Source organism: Hyperolius riggenbachi, unplaced genomic scaffold (assembly GCF_040937935.1).
Source record: "Hyperolius riggenbachi isolate aHypRig1 unplaced genomic scaffold, aHypRig1.pri scaffold_474, whole genome shotgun sequence".
Classification (NCBI taxonomy): Eukaryota; Metazoa; Chordata; class Amphibia; order Anura; family Hyperoliidae; genus Hyperolius; species Hyperolius riggenbachi.
Window position 1 is genome coordinate 6,096 of NW_027152685.1, and position 23,417 is coordinate 29,512.

Below are 23,417 nucleotides of genomic sequence, written 5' to 3' on the forward strand. Positions count from 1 at the left end.
CAGATTGCATTTTTTATTTTATTCAATATTCAGTTTTTTGGTTAATTTTTGGGTAAATTGAAGATTGTTAATGTGTTGATTTATAGACCCAAGTAATTTTTGGAGGGAACCTGACGCAAGAGGGAATATGGAGGCTGTCCTATTTACTTTTAAGCAATACCAGTTGCCTGGCTTTCTTCTGATCCTCTGCCTCTAATACTATTAGCCATGGCCCCTGAACAAGCATGCAGCAGATCAGGTGTTTCTGACATTATCAGATCTGACAAGATTGGCTGCATGCTTGTTTCTTGTGTGATTCAGACACTACTGCAGCCAAATAGATCAGCGGGGCTGCCAGGCAACTGGTATTGTTTAAAGGGAAATAAATATGGCAGCCTCCATATCCCTCTCACTTCATTTGTCCTCTAAGATTTTTCAATATTTATTTTTATTGGGAGAAATTGAACACACGTGTGATATATTGGTCAGATATTTTCAACTGTTACAATCATCCAGAAAACTTGATTGTAATTGTTGATTAGAAAATAAATATAAAAAATGGTACAGTATATGGCCACCTTTACTCTGGTGCTGACATGATGCAGTTGTGCTCATTAGTAGAGTCAGTAATTTGCACTTTTTTTTTTTTTTTTTTTTTGCTTGATACAAGTTTGGATGTAGTCTGTATGTAGATTGACACTGGACCAGTCCGTCTCATGCGCTTGCAGACAGTTATGAGTGGTTCAAGCTGCACAAAAAACCAAATGCACATCAGCTTAGTAAAAATTTGCATCTCATCTTCTCTGTTTATTGGTGTGAAGATCATTTCTTTAATCATTAATCTTCATGTATGAATGTGAGGCCATGTCTCTCTTCTACAAGTTTCTGGAGAAACTGCAGACCTTACTTGACACGCAAATAATTCAAGGTTTATGCAGAACTATGCAAATATATGCAGCATGATAATGGAACAAGCCAATTCCTTCTTGGAAGGATTTGTTTGGTCCATTTTTCAGGGTACAGGGGGCTGGTCTGGGAGACGTGTGGGGGCTGTTCCAGCGTCTGGGCGCGGGGGCTGTCCTGGGTCTGGGCAGTTCAGGGGCTACCTGGATCTCCATTTTTCCATCTTAGTTTATTTGTGACTTTGTTTCTCCCCAGATGATATTTCCTCTCTGCGCCGGAGGCCCCCACAACGCAGCTGGAATGAGTCAGATCTTGATATGGTGTATGAGAAGAAGTCTTCTCAGGACAGTAAGTGAAGAGGGAATCATGAGATGTTGTACAGGGTGAGGGTCATGCTCTATCTCAATACCACCCTGTTTCCTGCATTACAGGAGCCGAGCGATCCTCTCTGGGTGGTGTTCCTGTGGTGAAAGCCTGGAGGGAGAGCAGCTTGGATCCCGCACCCATGAAGAGCAAAGTAAGAGTCCTTCTGATCCCTGTGTGTGTACATGCCATGTGTATCTGTCTGTCTGTACATTGTGTGTATTAGCAATCTGTGGTCCTTCCTTATACAATTACATTTTTATCCTGAATTATCTCCTAGAAGATAGTTTTTATATTCTCTTTATGATAAATTTTAAGCATTTTCCAATGTAAAAAGTACCCAAAAGTTGGTTAAAAAAAAAAAAGTACTATCAAAATTATTTACAGTATTTTCTTGTTGGTGGAGTAAAAAGCATTTTATGTGTGTTACCTGTGTCTGTATATCCAGTGTGTTTGTGTACGGCCCCATGTGTATGTACGCCATCTGTGCCTGCACATCCCGTGTGTGTACATTACCTGTGTCTATATATCTAGTATCTGTGTGTGTACGCCATCTGTGTCTGTACATCCCATGTGTGTACGCCATCTGTGTCTGTACATCCCATGTGTGTGCATTGCCTGTGTCTGTATATCCCATGTGTGTGTACGCCATCTGTGTCTGTACATCCCGTGTGTCTGTACATCCCATGTGTGTGTACGCCATCTGTGTCTGTACATCCCGTCTGTGTACATTACCTGTGTGTCTGTACATCCCATGTGTGTGTACGCCATCTGTGTCTGTACATCCCCTGTGTGTACATTACCTGTGTGTGTCTGTATATCCCATGTGTGTGTACGCCATCTGTGTCTGTACATCCCATGTGTGTAAATTACCTGTGTGTGTGTGTACACCATCTGTGTCTGTACATCCCATGTGTCTACGCTATCTGTGTCTGTACATCCCGTATGTGTGTACGCTATCTGTGTCTGTACATCCCGTGTGCGTACGTCATCTGTGTCTGTACATCCCATGTGTGTGTACGCCATCTGTGTCTGTACATCCCGTGTGTGTACATTACGTGTGTGTCTGTACATCCCATGTGTGTGTACGCCATCTGTGTCTGTACATCCCGTGTGTCTGTACATCCCATGTGTGTGTACGCCATCTGTGTCTGTACATCCCGTCTGTGTACATTACCTGTGTCTGTACATCCCATGTGTGTGTACGCCATCTGTGTCTGTACATCCCGTGTGTACATTACCTGTGTGTGTCTGTATATCCCATGTGTGTGTACGCCATCTGTGTCTGTACATCCCATGTGTGTAAATTACCTGTGTGTGTGTGTGTGTGTGTGTGTACACCATCTGTGTCTGTACATCCCATGTGTGTACGCTATCTGTGTCTGTACATCCCGTGTGCGTACGTCATCTGTGTCTGTACATCCCATGTGTGTGTACGCCATCTGTGTCTGTACATCCCGTGTGTGTACATTACGTGTGTGTCTGTACATCCCATGTGTGTGTACGCCATCTGTGTCTGTACATCCCGTGTGTGTACATTACCTGTGTCTGTGTGTGTGTATGCCATCTGTGTCTGTACATCCCGTGTGTGTACACCATCTGTGTCTGTACATCCCATGTGTGTACGCTATCTGTGTCTGTACATCCCGTGTGTGTACGCCATCTGTGTTTGTACATCCCATGTGTTTGTACGCCATCTGTGTCTGTACATACCATGTGTGTGCACTACCTGTGTCTGTATATCCCATGTGTGTATATGCCATCTGTGTCTGTACATCCCGTGTGCGTATGCTATCTGTGTCTGTACATCCTGTGTGTGTCTACGCCATCTGTGTCTGTATATCCCATGTGTCTACGCCAGGCTTTCTCAACCAGGGTTCCTTGAGTACTCTGCAGGGGTTCCTTGGCATTTTCCCACATCGTGGGGATGTATAATGGAGCACACTATAATAGGTGGTACTGTAACAAGAAGCACTAAATTAGGGGCTTAGGAGGCAGTATAATGAGTGGCAGTGTAATGAGGGTAGTGAAATAAACAGCCACACATACTTTTAAAGACCACGCCTCCTGAAAAATAAATGTACGGGTTCCTCGAGATCAAAAAATAGTTTGCAGGGTTCCTCCAGGGTAGAAAGGTTGAGAAAGGCTGGTCTACGCTATCTGTGTCTGTATATCCCATGTGTCTACGCTATCTGTGTCTGTACATCCCGTGTGTGTACGCCATCTGTGTCTGTACATCCCGTGTGTGTACGCCATCTGTGTCTGTACATCCCATGTGTCTACGCTATCTGTGTCTGTACATCCCATGTGTCTACGCTATCTGTGTCTGTACATCCCGTGTGTGTACGCCATCTGTGTCTGTACATCCCATGTGTGTACGCCATCTGTGTCTGTACATCCCATGTGTTTGTACATCCCATGTGTCTACGCTATCTGTGTCTGTACATCCCATGTGTCTACGCCATCTGTGTCTGTACATCCCGTGTGTGTACGCCATCTGTGTCTGTACATCCCGTGTGTGTACGCCATCTGTGTCTGTACATCCCGTGTGTGTACGCCATCTGTGTCTGTACATCCCATGTGTCTGTACATCCCATGTGTCTACGCTATCTGTGTCTGTACATCCCGTGTGTGTACGCCATCTGTGTCTGTACATCCCATGTGTCTGTACATCCCATGTGTCTACGCTATCTGTGTCTGTACATCCCATGTGTCTACGCTATCTGTGTCTGTACATCCCGTGTGTGTACGCCATCTGTGTCTGTACATCCCGTGTGTGTACGCCATCTGTGTCTGTACATCCCATGTGTCTGTACATCCCATGTGTCTACGCTATCTGCGTCTGTACATCCCATGTGTCTACGCTATCTGACTCTGTATATCCCGTGTGTGTACGACATCTGTCTCTGTACATCCCATGTGTGTCTACTACACCATCTGTGTCTGTACATCCCATGTGTGTACATTACCTGTGTCTGTATATCAAGTTTGTGTGTACGCCATCTGTGCCTGTATATCCAGTGTCTGTGTGTACGCCATCTGTGTCTGTACATCCTGTATGTGTACGTTAACTGTGTATGTATATCCAGTGTCTGTGTGTATACGCCCCGTGTGTGTACGCCATCTGTGTCTGTACATCCCGTGTGTGTATGTTACCTGTGTCTGTATATCCAGTGTGTACCATCTTTGTACAGCTGTGTCTTTGTGCTGTTTGTGCAGCGAGTCTGTACAGTAGTGTGCCAGCTTTTGTCTGTATAGTTGTGTGTGCCATCTCTTTGTGCAGCTCTGTCTCTGTTGTGGGTTAGTGGGTGTACATCCTGTGTACGTGCCTCATGTCTGTGCAGTAGTGTGCGCCATCTGTCTGTACAGGTGTGCAAGCACATATTTCATCTGTCTGTACAGGTGTGTATGTGTCTCACTTGTGTCTCTGCAGTAGTGTGCGCCATCTGTCTGTACAGCTGTGCAAGCGCTTATATCATCTGTCTGTACAGGTGTGTACATTTGAGCACACCTGTGCAATCATGTGACTGTCACCTGTGAGGAATGTGGTGGTTATTGCTAACCTGGATTGCTAAATCACTCTTTTAGAGTTAGCCATAATGTAAAATAGTATGTACAAGTCGGGGGGGGGGGGGGGGGGCGGGCTTAGAGAAGCTAGTAAACCATTACATTGAAGGAAATAAATATAAATGACATCAATACAAACCATCTTTTACAAAGTACCAAAAACAGAATAAGCACAGAACAAAGCAATCGATGCCACTAAAGGAACATTGATAATGGTACTTAAATAGTACAGAAACTTATATTAATCATATAGTGTTTGAAAATAGGGTAGTAGGTGTAAAACTTGTCTGCTAGAAGTCATCAGCAGATGAAAGGACAGCTGAAGTGAGTGGTATATGGAAGCTGCCATATTTATTTCCTCTGAAGTAATACCAGTTGCCTGGCAGCCCTGCCAATCCTCTGCTTCTAATACTTATGGCCATAGCCCCTGAACAAGCATGCAGCAGATCAGGTGTTTCTGACTGAGGTCTGACTGAATTAGCCACATGCTTGTTTCAGGTGTTATTCAGACACTACTAGATCAGCAGGACAGCCAGGCAACTGGTATTATTTAAAACGAAATAAACATGGCAGCCTCCATATCCCTCTCACTTCAATTGTCCTTTAAAGCGGACCTGAACCCAGACGTCCTCTCTGTTCTAAAAGATACGCATCAGCATAATAACCTTTAAACAAAAACATTTCTTTGTTGCAGTTGATACAAATCCTAAAATCTGCAGTGTTTCTACTTCCTGTTTTCACGGAAGCAGACATATTGTTAACACCCTGAGTTTTCAAATGAGCTTATCTGCCATGGCAGTCATGTGACACAGGGGAAAGATCAAATTACAAAATTGATTTTCCCGCCTCTTAAACCAAGTTACTCTCAATCCAAGGTTTTACTGTACCTGTGTGTGTGTTGCTTCAAGTTCCAATGTAAAGCTTACAAAGTATTTCATTATCGCTATACTTTGCCTAGTTAGAATTGTTTTTTCCCTGGAGGGGTTTGTGTCACCCGTGAGGTCACATAACCTCACACTTCGGCTTCGGGGCATTGGAAGAATGATGTGTGAACAATATCTAGGTGAGGAGTCAAAGTGACGGGTTTATGATCTGTTGAGCCCCGGGGCCAGTGACACAGCAAGCTGCAGTGCTGCTCATTGTCTGCGCAGTCCTGGCCGCGATGACGCTGTCTGTGTACAGCACACGGTGTACATAACGCCCCTCCGTACACAAATTCCTGAATGTGTCGCCATACAGCACCGAGCCATATCCATTCTGATAAATGATAACCTCAGGGATGGCCACACATTACTCCGTGTGCCACCAGATCAACCACTGACCGTCTATCAAAACTGATCAGAGAGGGCTCTAAGGCCTGCTCACACACTGCACAGCAGTTTCCAATAGATTTTAGCATGAAATATATTGGAAATCGTCCCGTGTGCTGCCCCTCAAGTGTATGTGCCCCGCCCGTGCCTGTGTGCAATGTTGAAGGCTCACCTGTCACACCGATGAGAATCCTGGTCTCCTCCAGAGACGCACCTGTACCACGTGATACTGACACTTGTAGTGACATCGCCTTATGTTACGGGGTACAGGCCCAAGTAATTTAATCCTCCTATCTTAACATTTGTAGGGCTGGTGCACACCAGAGCGGTTCGAGAGCATTTTTAATGCATTTCAATGGGCTGGTGCACACCACAGCAGTTCGTTTTTTTCCACAAACACAAACTCGGGGGCTGCAGCATTTTTTAGATTTCTGAGGCGGTTCTGCCTCAATGTTAAAGTATAGGAAAGTGGAAAACCGCTCTGAAAAACACCAGATCAGAGCGGTTTTCCAGGCGTTTTTGCTACAGAAGCTGTTCAGTAAGTTTTACTGTAACAATAAATGAAATCTGCTACACAAAAACTCTCCAAAAAACGCTAAGCATGTTTAGAAAACCTCTCTAAACATGCCTAGAATCGCTCTGAAATCTGCTTCAAAAACCTCTCGCGTTTTGCGGATCTGCTAGAGGTTTTTGGTGTGCACTGGCCCGTATAGCACTTTTCTCCTGTTGGACTCAAAGCGCTCAAGAGCTGCAGCCACTGGGAGCGCTCAAAGGGCCACCCTGCAGTGTTAAGGAGTATTATCCAAGGACATCTTACTGAATAGGTGCTGACCCCAGCCAGGATTCCAACCCTGGTCTCCCATGTCAAAGGCAGAGCCCTTAACCAGTACACTAATTTAAACATTTACAAATGTACACTGGAACATTCTTAGTAGGCAGTGGATGACCAGGGTGTGTCCTCACCCCTGGCACCAAGCTAGACCGAAAATGTCCTGAATGATGAGACCACTGAGTGAGCATTTCTCATCAGTAAGTGCACTGACTCTCTGGACCAACAGTAGTGACTTCTCATTGGTTGCTGTGGCTACACATGACACCAGGTAATTTATCTGCAATAATATGTCGTTACTCTTTGGCTGTTGTAATGAAACCAATGTTGGATAAGCTGGACGCCCCTTATGCTTGTACAGACACAGTTTATGTTGTATCCTATGTATCTCACCTGTCCTCATTCTCCTTTTAGGGTGACACTTCTTTTACTCTGCCCAGAGGCTACAAGTTCTCCTCCATGGACCGTGTTCCTCAAGGGATGGACCGTGTTCCTGCTGGGATGGTGGACCGCATTCCTCAAGGGATGGATCGTGTTCCTGCTGGGATGGTGGACCGCATTCCTCAAGGGATGGATCGTGTTCCTGCTGGGATGGTGGACCGCATTCCTCAAGGGATGGATCGTGTTCCTGCTGGGATGGTGGACCGCATTCCTCAAGGGATGGATCGTGTTCCTGCTGGGATGGTGGACCGCATTCCTCAAGGGATGGATCGTGTTCCTGCTGGGATGGTGGACCGCATTCCTCAAGGAATGGACCGTGTTCCTCAGGGGATGGACCGCGTTCCTCAAGGGATGGACCGCATTCCTGCTGGGATGGTGGACCGCATTCCTCAAGGGATGGACCGCGTTCCTGCTGGGATGGTGGACCGCATTCCTCAAGGGATGGACCGCGTTCCTGCTGGGATGGTGGACCGCATTCCTCAAGGGATGGACCGCGTTCCTGCTGGGATGGTAGAACGCATTCCTCAAGGAATGGACCGTGTTCCTCAGGGGATGGACCGCGTTCCCCAAGTGATGGTGGACCGCATTCCTCAAGGAATGGACCGTGTTCCTGCAGGGATGGACCGTGTTCCTGCTGGGATGGTGGAACGCATTCCTCAAGGGTTTGAGCGCATTCCTCAAGGGATGGACCGCCTCCCCCAAGGGATGGACCGCATTCCTCAAGGGATGGACCGCATGCTTCCAGGGCCAGACTCTGTCTGGAAGTCTGGCACTGGAAGTTTGCCGAGGTCCCTTCCACCTCAGCAGCCCATCTCCCGGATTCCGGTGCCCCCACAAGGAGGAAGAGGTCAGCCTCACCGGCCACTACCGCTCTCCATGATATTCCAACTGCAAAATGCTTTTTGGCAACACCACCAAATTCCACCCCAGAATTATGCCCCACCCAGTCCCATGAGTATTCCCGCTGCTCCGCCACCATCCATACCCGTGATACCAGAATTGCCAAGTCCTTCTGCCGCGACGCCTGTGCCTCCACCAGCAATCGAAGAGGTTCCCCGCCCCCTCAGCCCCACCCGTCTTCAGCCACATCTCCCCGACTCTTATGCTGATGTTCAGCGTGTGCTGGAAGACATACCACGTCCACTACGAAGACGCGGCTCCCAGGAACAAACCTCACAGGGTCCACCGCTACCCACCGACCGCCGCCAGTACCGGCAAATTATGAACAGACTGTTTGGGAAAGCCACCCCTAAATCTTCTACTCCAGAGCAACCAAAAGCTGAGGAAAAGCTTCAGGGGCCCTCTGTCAGAGAAAGCCCTATCCAGGAGGAACTGGTAGTAGAGGAGCCCAACTTTTTCAAATTAGTCCCCATACCAGAGGAGCCTCGACCAGAAGAAAAACCTGAGGCCACTTTACCCAAGCCTGAAGAACCCATCACCATCATCTTGGAGGCCTCAGAGTCCAGAGTTGGGGCATCAGCGCTTGTGCCAGGAGAAGGCGAACAAGGCGTTCCTTTGGTGATCACACAAAGCCAGACACCGGTAAGGAGAAGAGTGGCAATACAAGATATAAGGGAGGTGGGGATTTTGTGGTAGACAACTTAAAAGCTGCATTAGAGGCTAAGGTGAAATGTTAAGTAATGGGTCATGGATAAAAAAAGCTTAAAAGGCTGCAGAGGCTAGGGTGAAATGTTGGCTAGGGAGTCATGAAGGAAAGCTTAAAGGATACCCGAACTGACATGTGACATAATGAGATAGACATGTGTATGTACAGTGACAAGCACACAAATAACTAGGCTGTGTTCCTTTTTTTTCTTTCTCTGTCTGAAAGAGTTAAATATCAGGTATGTAAGTGGCTGACTCAGTCCTGACTTAGACAGGAAGTGACTATAGTGTGACCCTCACTGATAAGAAATTTCTTTTTATCTCTTTCCTGCTCTCAGAAGCCATTTTCTGCTAGGAAAGTGTTTTATAGTTGGAATTTCTTATCAGTGAGGGACACACTATAGTCACTTCCTGTCTGAGTCAGGACTGAGTCAGCCACTTACATATGTGATATTTAACTCTTTCATACAGAGAAAGGAAAAAAGGAACACAGCATAGTTATTTGTGTGCTAGGCACTGTACATACCCATGTCTATCTCATCATGTCACATGTTACTTCGAGTATCCTTTAAAAGCTGTATAGAGGTGAAGGTAAAAGGAAGTCTGTGATGACATTGTGAAAGGAAAGGTACCCTGATATAGCATGACGTCATGTTTGTGTGACTTCTTCAGGACAAGCCGTGATTTCATGATACCCTTTAAGAGCCAATCTCCCCCCACCCCCAACTCCTCCAGTGTGCCTTTTTGGCCAAGATAAAATATTGCTGCCTGCTAGCATGGGAAAGAACGGATCACGGTCTATATCACAGGCAATCTTTAAGGGAAACTGTCTTGCCATGCAGTAAAATGTAGTAAATTATTCAGGATATCCACTTTCACGTTAAATATCCTGGTTTCAACATCAGAAACGTGTCCTATATTGCTGTTTATTTGTATGTAGCCCCGCCTCCCAGTGATGTTTAGCCTAGGCTGTTTATTATGCGGAATTCTCCTCCTAGAGCATTCTGGAGGTTTGTTTCTGTACCGGCTTTAGAACTCTCTGGGACAAACATTCAGCAGAGCTGCACCTGACAGGAAGTAAAGATGTCACCGCCTGTGATAAATGTCAGACTGTAAAAACAACATAACCATGAGCAAACACTGACAAAATCATTTATAAGTGAATATTGTAAAACAATAAGCAATTTTATTCATTGTTAATTTGGTTACAGTTCCTCTTTAATGTGAAATCTGTATGGAAGAAAATGCCCCGGGGGGTTCTCACCTCGGGAGGGGGAAGTCTCTGGATCCTATCGAGGCTTCCCCCGTCCTCCTCTGCCCCACGGCGGTCTTGCTGCGGGTCCAGGAACAGCGGGGATGTAGATATTTACCTTTCCGGCTCCAGTGCAGGCGCAGTAGCGGCACTCTGCTCCGAAATAGCCGATCCCAGTTGGGTCTGCTCTACGGCGCAAGTCTCCTACACCTGCGCAGTAGAGCAGACCCGACTGAGTTCGGCTATTTCTGAGCCGAGAGCCGCAACAGCGCCCCCGCTGGAACAGAGAAAGGTAAATACGGAGGAGGACAGGGGAAGCCAAGATAGGATCCAGAGGCTCCGATTTCCACCCCCCCCCCCCCCCCCCCCCCAAAGGTGAGTTACTCCAGGGGCATTTTTTTGTGTGCAGAGTGTCTTTAGCTTAAAGTGCACTTGAGACGGGGGATATATAAAAAAACATAACTATGGCTTTCTCCAGCCTGACCGCTCCCTCGCTGTCCGCCGCCGCCGCCGCCTGGAATTCAGCCCAGAAGTCCTTTAGTCGGAGCCGGCCCACCCATGCGCATTACGCCCCAGATTGAAGGACTTCTCGTGCCGAATTGGGGAGGATCTAGGTGGTGGCAGAGGACAGGGAGGGGGGCTTGAGGAAGCCCCAGGTATGTATGTTTTTTTTATGTTACTCCCCCCTCCTCCAATCTCAGGCGCACTTTAATGATATTAATTGAAAATTGTCTTGATATAATTGTGTATATTTAGTGCCAGAGATAACGTGTATTCTCTCGCTACCCCCACCCCCGCCTTTCTCCCCCTCGTTCTCAACCTTTTCCCTCATTCTCTTCTTCTTGGTGCCCTCCCACCTCACATTTTCTCCCCCCCCCCCCCCCCTTCTCCCCATTTCTTGTAATTTGTCCCACTCTTTCTCGCTTTCTTTCACCCCTCCTGCCGCCCTCTTTCTACACACCCTCTCTCTCTTGCCCCCACTTCCCTAAATTTCTCAATCTTACTCGCTCTCTCTCCCCCTCCTCCTCTCGCTCTCTCTCCCCCTCCTCCTCTCGCTCTCTCTCCCCCTCCTCCTCTCGCTCTCTCTCCCCCTCCTCCTCTCGCTCTCTCTCCCCCTCCTCCTCTCGCTCTCTCTCCCCCTCCTCCTCTCGCTCTCTCTCCCCCTCCTCCTCTCGCTCTCTCTCCCCCTCCTCCTCTCGCTCTCTCTCCCCCTCCTCCTCTCGCTCTCTCTCCCCCTCCTCCTCTCGCTCTCTCTCCCCCTCCTCCTCTCGCTCTCACTCCCCCTCCTCCTCTCGCTGTCCCTCCCCCTCCTCCTCTCGCTGTCCCTCCCCCTCCTCCTCTCGCTGTCCCTCCCCCTCCTCCTCTCGCTGTCTCTCCCCCTCCTCCTCTCGCTGTCTCTCCCCCTCCTCCTCTCGCTGTCTCTCCCCCTCCTCCTCTCGCTGTCTCTCCCCCTCCTCCTCTCGCTGTCTCTCCCCCTCCTCCTCTCGCTGTCTCTCCCCCTCCTCCTCTCGCTGTCTCTCCCCCTCCTCCTCTCGCTGTCTCTCCCCCTCCTCCTCTCGCTGTCTCTCCCCCTCCTCCTCTCGCTGTCTCTCCCCCTCTTTCTCTCTCCTCCTCCCTCCTCCAGGAGCTTCGTTCAGCTCTGAAAGGTCGCAGCTCTCCACGCAAGTCGCACCCTCGCCGCGCCCGTCTGGATCCGCTCATTCTGCTGCTCGATGGGGCGCTCACTGGGGAGCTGGATGTGGTGAATCAGGCATTACAAGAGGTAGGTACCGATATAGATGACCGGTGACTCAGCTGCTGCACCATATTGTGGGAACTGAAGGTCAGCTTCCAATAAACTAATACAGAGTGAGTCAGTGACGGCCACATGTGGTCCTCTAGCGCACACAGAGCTGCTCCTCTTCTTCTAGCGCACACAAAGCTCCTCCTCTAGCTCACACAGAAGTCCTCCTCTTCCTCTAGCGCACACAGAGCTGCTCTTCTTCCTCTAGCGCACACAGAGCTCCTCCTCTAGCTTACACAGAGGTCCTCCTCTAGCTTACACAGAGGTCCTCCTCTTCCTCTAGCGCACACAGAGCTGCTCCTCTTCCTTTAGCGCACACAGAGCTCCTCCTCTAGCTCACACAGAGGTCCTCCTCTTCCTCTAGCGCACACAGAGCTGCTCCTCTTCCTCTAGCGCACACAGAGCTCCTCCTCTAGCTCACACAGAGGTCCTCCTCTAGCGCACACAGAGCTGCTCCTCTTCCTCTAGCGCACACAGAGCTCCTCCTCTAGCTCACACAGAGCTCTTCCTCTAGCGCACACAGAGCTGCTCCTCTTCCTCTAGCGCACACAGAGCTCCTCCTCTAGCTCACACAGAGGTCCTCCTCTTCCTCTAGCGCACACAGAACTGCTCCTATTCCTCTAGCGCACACAGAGCTCCTCCTCTAGATCACACAGAGCTCCTCCTCTAGATCACACAGAGCTCCTCCTCTTCCTCTCTGATTTTTGTTACCTGTCTTTTAGGTGAATGATCCAAGTCAGCCGAATGAAGAGGGGATCACTGCCCTTCACAATGCCATCTGCGGAGCCAATTACCACATTGTCAACCTGCTCATCAGTAGTGGAGCGAACGTCAATGCGGCAGACAGCCATGGATGGTAAGGGGGGACCGGTGATGTTACTTAGGGGAGGGGGGGGGGGGCAGGGAGGTCTGAACACACAAAAAGTGAGAGATATGATTGGTGGAATGCTTGTTAATAGGAGTTAAGATGGCCATACATCAGGCGACTTGGCGGCTGATTGACAATCTGATTTGATTATCGGATGAAAATCTGTGCCACCAAGAGCATGCCCGATCACCGATGCAACCAATTTCGGGCCGACATTAGTCACATGTATCGGTAGACATGCTGCAAGATGTAGGGCCGACATTAGTCACATGTATCGGTAGACATGCTGCAAGATGTAGGGCCGACATTAGTCACATGTATCGGTAGACCTGCTGCAAGATGTAGGGCCGGCATTAGTCACATGTATCGGTAGACCTGCTGCAAGATGTACGGCCAACATTAGTCGCATGTATCGGTAGACCTGCTGAAAGATGTAGGGCCGACATTAGTCGCATGTATCGGTAGACCTGCTGCAAGATGTAGGGCCGACATTAGTCACATGTATCGGTAGACCTGCTGCAAGATGTACGGCCGACATTAGTCACATGTATCTGTAGACCTGCTGCAAGATGTAGGGCCGACATTAGTCACATGTATCTGTAGACCTGCTGCAAGATGTACGGCCGACATTAGTCACATGTATCGGTAGACCTGCTGCAAGATGTAGGGCCGACATTAGTCGCATGTATCTGTAGACCTGCTGCAAGATGTAGGGCCGACATTAGTCACATGTATCTGTAGACCTGCTGCAAGATGTAGGGCCGACATTAGTCGCATGTATCTGTAGACCTGCTGCAAGATGTAGGGCCGACATTAGTCACATGTATCTGTAGACCTGCTGCAAGATGTAGGGCCGACATTAGTCGCATGTATCGGTAGACCTGCTGCAAGATGTAGGGCCGACATTAGTCGCATGTATCTGTAGACCTGCTGCAAGATGTAGGGCCGACATTAGTCGCATGTATCTGTAGACCTGCTGCAAGATGTAGGGCCGACATTAGTCGCATGTATCTGTAGACCTGCTGCAAGATGTAGGGCCGACATTAGTCACATGTATCTGTAGACCTGCTGCAAGATGTAGGGCCGACATTAGTCGCATGTATCTGTAGACATGCTGCAAGATGTAGGGCCGACATTAGTCGCATGTATCGGTAGACCTGCTGCAAGATGTAGGGCCGACATTAGTCACATGTATCTGTAGACCTGCTGCAAGATGTAGGGCCGACATTAGTCACATGTATCGGTAGACCTGCTGCAAGATGTAGGGCCGACATTAGTCACATGTATCGGTAGACCTGCTGCAAGATGTAGGCCCGACATTAGTCACATGTATCGGTAGACCTGCTGCAAGATGTAGGGCCGACATTAGTCGCATGTATCTGTAGACCTGCTGCAAGATGTAGGGCCGACATTAGTCACATGTATCGGTAGACCTGCTGCAAGATGTAGGGCCGACATTAGTCACATGTATCGGTAGACCTGCTGCAAGATGTACGGCCGACATTAGTCACATGTATCTGTAGACCTGCTGCAAGATGTAGGGCCGACATTAGTCGCATGTATCTGTAGACCTGCTGCAAGATGTAGGGCCGACATTAGTCGCATGTATCTGTAGACCTGCTGCAAGATGTAGGGCCGACATTAGTCACATGTATCTGTAGACCTGCTGCAAGATGTAGGGCCGACATTAGTCGCATGTATCTGTAGACCTGCTGCAAGATGTAGGGCCGACATTAGTCGCATGTATCTGTAGACCTGCTGCAAGATGTAGGGCCGACATTAGTCGCATGTATCTGTAGACATGCTGCAAGATGTAGGGCCGACATTAGTCGCATGTATCTGTAGACCTGCTGCAAGATGTAGGGCCGGCATTAGTCACATGTATCTGTAGACCTGCTGCAAGATGTACGGCAGACATTAGTCACATGTATCTGTAGACCTGCTGCAAGATGTAGGGCCGACATTAGTCGCATGTATCTGTAGACCTGCTGCAAGATGTAGGGCCGACATTAGTCGCATGTATCTGTAGACCTGCTGCAAGATGTAGGGCCGACATTAGTCACATGTATCGGTAGACCTGCTGCAAGATGTAGGGCCGACATTCAGGGGCGTAACTAGGCCCCACCGGGCCCCCCTGCAGATTTTCTGAGCGGGCCCCCCCCCCCCCCCCCCGGGGCCCGCTCGCGGCCGTTTTGTGGGTGCTGGAGGGGTGGCAGCATGAGGGGAAAGCCTTGCCCACAGTCGGCGGGGAGAGGGGTAGTTCCCCCCTCTCCCTCACCTCGGGGCTCTCCCCTCTGCGCTCCCCTCCAGCTCGTAAGTGTCTGGGGCTGTGGTGGGCAGCGAGCGGCGGGCAGATACATACCTGCTTCCGTGCGTTCCATCGGAGACTTCTCCCTCTAGCGGCTGACGTCACTTCCGGAAGTGACGTCAGCCGCTAGAGGGAGAAGTCTCCGATGGAACGCACGGAAGCAGGTATGTATCTGCCCGCCGCTCGCTGCCCACCACAGCCCCACAGACACTTACGAGCTGGGGGGGAGCGCAGAGGGGAGAGCCCCGAGGTGAGGGAGAGGGGGGAACTACCCCTCTCCCCGCCGACTGTGGGCAAGGCTTTCCCCTCATGCTGCCACCCCTCCAGCACCCACAAAACGGCCCCGAGCGGGCCCCAGGGGGGGGGGGGGCCGGGCCCCCCCGCGGGCGCAGGGGCTGCAGGGCCTATTCCTACGCCCCTGCCGACATTAGTCGCATGTATCGGTAGACCTGCTGCAAGATGTAGGGCCGACATTAGTCGCATGTATCGGTAGACCTGCTGCAAGATGTAGGGCCGACATTAGTCACATGTATCGGTAGACCTGCTGCAAGATGAAGGGCCGACATTAGTCACATGTATCGGTAGACATGCTGCAAGATGTACGGCCGATATTAGTCACATGTATCGGTAGACCTGCTGCAAGATGAAGGGCCGACATTAGTCACATGTATATGTAGACCTGCTGCAAGATGTAGGGCCGACATTAGTCGCATGTATCTGTAGACCTGCTGCAAGATGTAGGGCCGACATTAGTCACATGTATCGGTAGACCTGCTGCAAGATGTAGGGCCGACATTAGTCACATGTATCGGTAGACATGCTGAAAGATGTAGGGCCGACATTAGTCGCATGTATCGGTAGACATGCTGAAAGATGTAGGGCCAACATTAGTCACATGTATCGGTAGACCTGCTGCAAGATGTAGGGCCGACATTAGTCACATGTATCGGTAGACCTGCTGCAAGATGTACGGCCGACATTAGTCGCATGTATCGGTAGACATGCTGAAAGATGTAGGGCTGACATTAGTCACATGTATCGGTAGACCTGCTGCAAGATGTAGGGCCGACATTAGTCACATGTATCGGTAGACCTGCTGCAAGATGTACGGCCGACATTAGTCACATGTATATGTAGACCTGCTGCAAGATGTAGGGCCGACATTAGTCGCATGTATCTGTAGACCTGCTGCAAGATGTAGGGCCGACATTAGTCACATGTATCGGTAGACATGCTGAAAGATGTAGGGCTGACATTAGTCACATGTATCGGTAGACCTGCTGCAAGATGTAGGGCCGACATTAGTCACATGTATCGGTAGACCTGCTGCAAGATGTACGGCCGACATTAGTCACATGTATATGTAGACCTGCTGCAAGATGTAGGGCCGACATTAGTCGCATGTATCTGTAGACCTGCTGCAAGATGTAGGGCCGACATTAGTCACATGTATCGGTAGACATGCTGCAAGATGTAGGGCCGACATTAGTCACATGTATCTGTAGACCTGCTGCAAGATGTACGGCCGACATTAGTCACATGTATATGTAGACCTGCTGCAAGATGTAGGGCCGACATTAGTCGCATGTATCTGTAGACCTGCTGCAAGATGTAGGGCCGACATTAGTCACATGTATCGGTAGACCTGCTGCAAGATGTACGGCCGACATTAGTCACATGTATCTGTAGACCTGCTGCAAGATGTAGGGCCAACATTAGTCACATGTATCGGTAGACCTGCTGCAAGATGTAGGGCCGACATTAGTCGCATGTATCGGTAGACCTGCTGCAAGATGTAGGGCCGACATTAGTCGCATGTATCGGTAGACATGCTGAAAGATGTAGGGCTGACATTAGTCACATGTATCGGTAGACCTGCTGCAAGATGTAGGGCCGACATTAGTCACATGTATCGGTAGACCTGCTGCAAGATGTAGGGCCGACATTAGTCACATGTGTATGTAGACCTGCTGCAAGATGTAGGGCCGACATTAGTCGCATGTATCTGTAGACCTGCTGCAAGATGTAGGGCCGACATTAGTCACATGTATCGGTAGACATGCTGCAAGATGTACGGCCGACATTAGTCACATGTATCTGTAGACCTGCTGCAAGATGTACGGCCGACATTAGTCGCATGTATCGGTAGACATGCTGCAAGATGTAGGGCCGACATTAGTCACATGTATCTGTAGACCTGCTGCAAGATGTAGGGCCGACATTAGTCACATGTATATGTAGACCTGCTGCAAGATGTACGGCCGACATTAGTCACATGTATATGTAGACCTGCTGCAAGATGTAGGGCCGACATTAGTCGCATGTATCTGTAGACCTGCTGCAAGATGTAGGGCCGACATTAGTCACATGTATCTGTAGACCTGCTGCAAGATGTAGGGCCGACATTAGTCACATGTATCTGTAGACCTGCTGCAAGATGTACGGCCGACATTAGTCGCATGTATCGGTAGACATGCTGCAAGATGTAGGGTCGACATTAGTCACATGTATCTGTAGACCTGCTGCAAGATGTAGGGCCAACATTAGTCACATGTATCGGTAGACCTGCTGCAAGATGTAGGGCCGACATTAGTCGCATGTATCTGTAGACCTGCTGCAAGATGTAGGGCCGACATTAGTCGCATGTATCTGTAGACCTGCTGCAAGATGTAGGGCCGACATGCTCTGTCAGGTGTGCGGCGGTAACGGCGTGCGATATCGGGATGAACACAACGGAACCCTTTAATGTAAAATGCCCCCTCAGTGCAGTGTAGTTTACCTGTCCATGTCCACCGCCGGCTCCGGGCTGTGTCTGCGCCCCACGTGGTCACCGGCGTAACGTGGGCGCATGCGTGACATCACACGGGCTTGATTCACTAAAGCGTGATACCTGCTATCACAGCAGTTATCATGCGATCTTTGAACGGCATTACTTTGCGTGATAAGCGAAGGTTTGCGAGCGATCACAAGCACTTTTTACCTTTTGCGCGCGGCAGCTCGCGTGATAACTGCTGTGATAGCAGTTATCCTGCTTTCAGTGAATCCAACCCACAGTGTGATGTGGTAGAAAGCTGGAAGAGATAGAACTAGGGAAGGGTTAGTGGGCGGAGTAAGGTAGGAAGCTGTGTGAAATCTGTGTGGGTAGTATGATGGAAAAGGGGAGGAGACCTAGAGAGCAGTGCTGATAGAAGTATGGCATTGGTGGGTTTATGATCAGTAGCGGGGGGGGGGGGGAGATGTGATTGGGGGGAGGTAAGTTGTGGGTCAGAGAGTGGTAGGAAGAGCAGACCTGAGCAGGGAAGAATGTAAGTGGGTGGTGGTATATGATAAGATGGGGGAGGAGTGGTATTGGGTGAATAATGGGCGATGATTTGATTTTGGGAATGGTGTCATTGGTTGGAGGCGTGTGTGTGTGTGGGGGTGGGGGTGGTCCTGTAGTGGCTGGCAGGGTAACGATGATTTTCTCTCCTCCTAGGACTCCTCTTCATTGTGCAGCTTCATGTAATGACCTGCAGATCTGCTCCATGCTGGTGCGTCATGGTGCCGCCATATTTGCCACAACCCACAGTGATGGCAGCTTAGCTGTGGACAAGTGTGACCCCTACAGAGAGGGTTATAAGGAGTGTCTGACTTACCTAACTGGTAATGTACCTAATCACTTGTCACCCCTTCTGCTTTACCCTTTACCCCTCCCTTATCTTCCCCACCTTCTTTTTTTCTTTTTCTTCCCCCTCCCCCTTTTTTTTTTTTTTTTTTTCCCAACAAAACCCCTCGCTTTTTTTAATCTTCCCCTTCCCTTCTCTTTAATGTCCCCTGTTTGATTTCCCTCTCCTTTCTCTGACTCCCCCACCCCCTTTTAAAGGACAACTGTAACGAGAGAGATGGATGCTTACATATTTATTTCCTTTTAAGCAATACCAGTTGCCTGGCAGCCCTGCTGATCCCCTGCCTCTAATGCTGGATACACACCATGCGTTTCCGCGTTCGATGCGTCCGTCGATACGCATCGATTTGATTATTTCCGACATGTCCGATTCAAGCTTCGATGGAACGTCAGGTCGATTTGGCATACTTTACATGGCAATCGACCTAATAATCATCGAAATGCGTTCGGAAATGCTCGAAAATAATCGAATTGACGCGTATCGACGGACCCATTCGACGCGGAAACGCATGGTGTGTATTCAGCATAATACTTTGAGCCATAGACGCTGAACAAGCATACAGCAGATCAGGTGCTTTTGACGTTGTCAGATCTGACAAGATTAGCTGCATGCTTGTTTTTGGTGTGATTCAGACACTACTGCAGCCATATAGACCAACAGGACTGACAAGCAACAGGTATTGTTTAAAAGGAAATAATATGGCAGCCTCTGTAGTTGTCCTTTAATACCCCCCCCCCCCCCCCCCTTGCTTTCCTTACCTCCTCTTTATCTGTTCCTTTTCTCCTCTTCTGTCCTCCAAGCTCTGCGCCTTTCACCCCCTCTTCCCTCATTTTCCTCTTGCCCCTTTCTCCTCTTCCTATTTTTTCCTCATCCTGTCTCCCAAACCTTTTCCCTGTTTTATCCCTCATCAAATGCTGACCTGCCGTTCTCTCTCGTTACCTCAGAGGTGGAGCAGTGTATGGGCGAGACGCAGAGCGGAGTGGTTTACGCCCTCTGGGATTACACGGCGGAGTTTGCAGACGAGCTGTCTGTACGCGAGGGGGACTCGGTCACAGTCCTCAGGAAGGATGGAGAAGGCGGCACCTGGTGGTGGGCTGCTCTGTGCGGACGGGAGGGCTACATACCACGCAACTACTTTGGGGTAAGGAGTCTAAGCCGTGTGCCTTCCACTGCCAGTGCTCAACATGCTGCAGATTCTATCTGTGAAGTGTGGTGAATATACTGTGTCTGGCCACAGGCAAAGCTATGCTGTCTATTCTCCAAAGCGTAAAGGGGCCTGTACATTATCTGATGGGCAGAGCCCCTGGCCATCCTGCCTAATATCTGATGGTTGGAGAGGCTGAATCATTAACCGTTTAGCAGCCAATTTAATTAGAGGCTTGCAAGTGCTCCAGGCCAATTAATTTTTTAGCACATTTCTTATTTGTTAAATTTTCCTGCTTCTAATTAGTACTGTGTATTTATGACTACTTGTCACTAGGGGGCAGTGTGAAGCAATAACAGAGGACTTTGGCTTTCAGTTTCTATATTTTCTGCTTGTAGAGAGAGATCAAAGCATTCCAAGAATTTACAGCATGAGTTCTGCCGACTGAGGTCAAAAAAGATAACTCTATTAAAGCTGCTTATGGGTTAACATTAGCCAAGCTCTGTAATGACCAGCACCATCATAAATTCGACAATTGCTTTTGGGTTCACTTGGTGTACCCCTTTATGTGAGACTTGGGACACCATGATGTATGCCTTGAGAAAGGGGGTACAGTAAGTAACCCCAAAACAATTGGCCTCAGTTCACTGGGCAGAGAATCTAATTAGCCTAGTTGCCCTGTGGGTGGTGTTGTCTATTGGCTTAGTGGCCATACTGGTATTTTTAACTGCATGTCTACAGTGGTTTAAAGTGTACCTGTAGTGAAAATAGTGCCTCAAATGGCTACTTACCTAAGTAGAGGGTCAGCTGGCTGGGCCAAAAACTGAACAGACACTGCAGATTCGCCAATGAAAAATGCTGCCGTTTTCCATGGACTCGAGTGTGACACCTGCCTTAGGGAGAAAAAAAATCCCGATTACAATTTATGGAATTCTAAAAAAAAGCTTGATTTCACTTTTCCGGGAGCACTGAAAGAGTTAAGCTACAGTGATGACCAGCAGCAGGGGCACAGCTTTGATTTACAACTGCTGATAACTAACTGGACACTCTGATGTGGCTAAACACAGAGCAGTGAATTTCTTGAGCGACTTTATGTGGAATGAAGACTTTTCATTGTGTGCTGTGCTAGAGTTCAGATGTGCTTCATTATTCATCCAATATTGGTGATCATTTATGTGACCTCTCTTCCTCTTTTGTAGATGTACCCCCGGATCCGCCCGCAGCGCAGTATTATGTGACAGAAGAACCCTATGTGGTCATTGCTGGAGGAACATGCGTGTGTGTGATGTATGTGTCTGTATGAATACCATTTTTATAATCCGTGTGTGTGTAATCCGTACATGTATGTACCTGTGTTGACTGTACAGTATGTGTAGGTGGGGTATCTACACACGTGTTCTTGCGTGTTGGGCAAATGTTTTGTATGTGTACAAGTGTCTACATTTTAGGTGTAAGTGCCCAGTGCATGTGTATGTATCCCCGTAGCTGTTTTTAATATGTGCACACACGTGTATTTTTGTAGGTTGTGTGTGTACGCGTGTTTGTGTGATGATTTTATGGATGTAGAGCATTTTACCATGTGTATGTGTGCGCCCGCCTGTCAGTGGCGAGTGTGTGGGGTATGCGGTGTGTGTTGCCGTACACGGTTTGCACCTTAATTTGGTAGTAGGATGGGTGGGGCATTTTAAAGCCTCCCCCTTTTCTCATTCTTTTTAGAAGTGGTTTTTCTAATAAAATAAATTGTGTTTTAACAATCTCGTGTACTGTTCCTGTGTGTCAATGCGGAGTGTCTGCAACCCTTGTGTAAGAGGAAGGCTAGATCAAAAGAGCCTTCATTGGGGACAAACTAGGGCAACAACATCGATGGACAGCCAAGCCCTCCCACCCTGACTTGCCTTCTAAAATTGATCACAGGCGGCGACATCTTAAAGAGAGTCTGAAGCCGGAAAAAAACTCCTTTTACTGGCTGTTTATCTTAAAGAGGAACTCCGACCAAAAATTGAACTTTATCCCAATCGGTAGCTGATACCCCCTTTTACATGAGAAATCTATTCCTTTTCACAAACAGACCATCAGGGGGCGCTGTATGACTGATATTGTGGCAAAACCCCTCCCACAATAAACCCCTCCCACAAGAAAAGTTCGAACTTTTGGCAGTTTTCTTTCTGTGAACCTTGTTGCATTGTGGGAAATAGCTGTTTACAGCTGTTTCCAACTGCCAACAACCATGCAGCTGCTACATCACCTGCCAACAGTAAAATGTTCACTGGAGTTCCTCTTTAAAGTGACTCTGTAACAAAAATTACAACGTTTTTTCTACCATCCTACAAGTTCCTAAACCTATTCTAATCTGTTCTGGCTCACTGCAGCACTTTGTACTATCACGGTCTCTGTAATAAATCAATGTATCTTTCCCTTGTCAGACTTGTCAGCCTGTGTCTGGAATGCTGCCAACTCTTCCGTGCTGGTCTGTTCCTCTATGCACACTCCAGTGTGTGTTTTATTTACATAAGCCAGCAGCTTCTCTGCTATCTTATCAGTGATAGAAGAGAGCTGAATAAAAATCCTCCTCTGTTAGGCTGTGAAAGTAGCTGGCTGACACATACTGAGGAATTACAAACACAGGCACATGCAGAGCTGTCTGCAGGAAGCCTGTAATGTTCAGTGCATGAGAGAAGAAGGGGACAGAAGGTAAACACACAAATGATCTTTTGAGATTCAAAAGGAAAGCTATATACAGCCTGCTTGTGTATGGATGTATTTTCTATGTGTGGACATATTGTACATCAGTCTACTTCCTGTTTTGGTGGCCATTTTGTTTGTTTATAAACAAACTTTTTAAAACTGTTTTTGACTACTTTTAATGTGGCGGGGAGCGGCGAAATTGTGACAGAGGGTAATAGGAGATGTCCCCTAACACAATGGTATGTTTACTTTTGTGCGATTTTAACAATACAGATTCTCTTTAAGCAATAAGATCATAGCTGAAACGCTGCATTCCCGAGGCAGAACTATCTATTTATACCCCCAAAATTCAGGTCCCCTGCAGGGTGGAGGCAGAGATTTGTGCAGTAGATTTGTGCCTCTGCTCTCGTCAATCTCTGCCTCTCCTCACCACTCTGCCTTCTTTCATTGAGAGGGGCGGGGAGAGGCGGAGATTGATGAGAGCAGAGGCAGAGCCACAGCCCAAAGCTCTGCCTCCCCCGGGCAACAAAATCCACGAAAGTCTGGAAAGTCGTGGAATTTTACCCTGGGATTTGGAAGGTATAAATATCTAGTTCTTCTGCGGGGATGCAGTGTTTTAGATATGATCTTATTGCTTAAAGAGAAACTCCGACCAAGAATTGAACTTTATCCCAATCAGTAGCTGATACTCCCTTTTACATGAGAAATCTATTCC

General features: G+C 48.5%; 1 protein-coding gene across 1 annotated transcript; it reads left to right on the forward strand.

The window, feature by feature from the left end:
- The first annotated feature begins 1,140 nt into the window (after nt 1-1,140).
- Nucleotides 1,141-21,771, forward strand: LOC137543922 (relA-associated inhibitor-like). Its single transcript, XM_068264992.1, has 8 exons — nt 1,141-1,230; nt 1,314-1,399; nt 7,366-8,934; nt 11,874-12,011; nt 12,755-12,888; nt 18,684-18,850; nt 19,818-20,014; nt 21,217-21,771. The coding sequence occupies exons 1-8, from the start codon at nt 1,200-1,202 to the stop codon at nt 21,253-21,255; spliced, it is 2,361 nt and encodes a 786-aa protein (XP_068121093.1). The 5' UTR covers nt 1,141-1,199; the 3' UTR covers nt 21,256-21,771.
- The last annotated feature ends 1,646 nt before the right edge of the window (nt 21,772-23,417 follow it).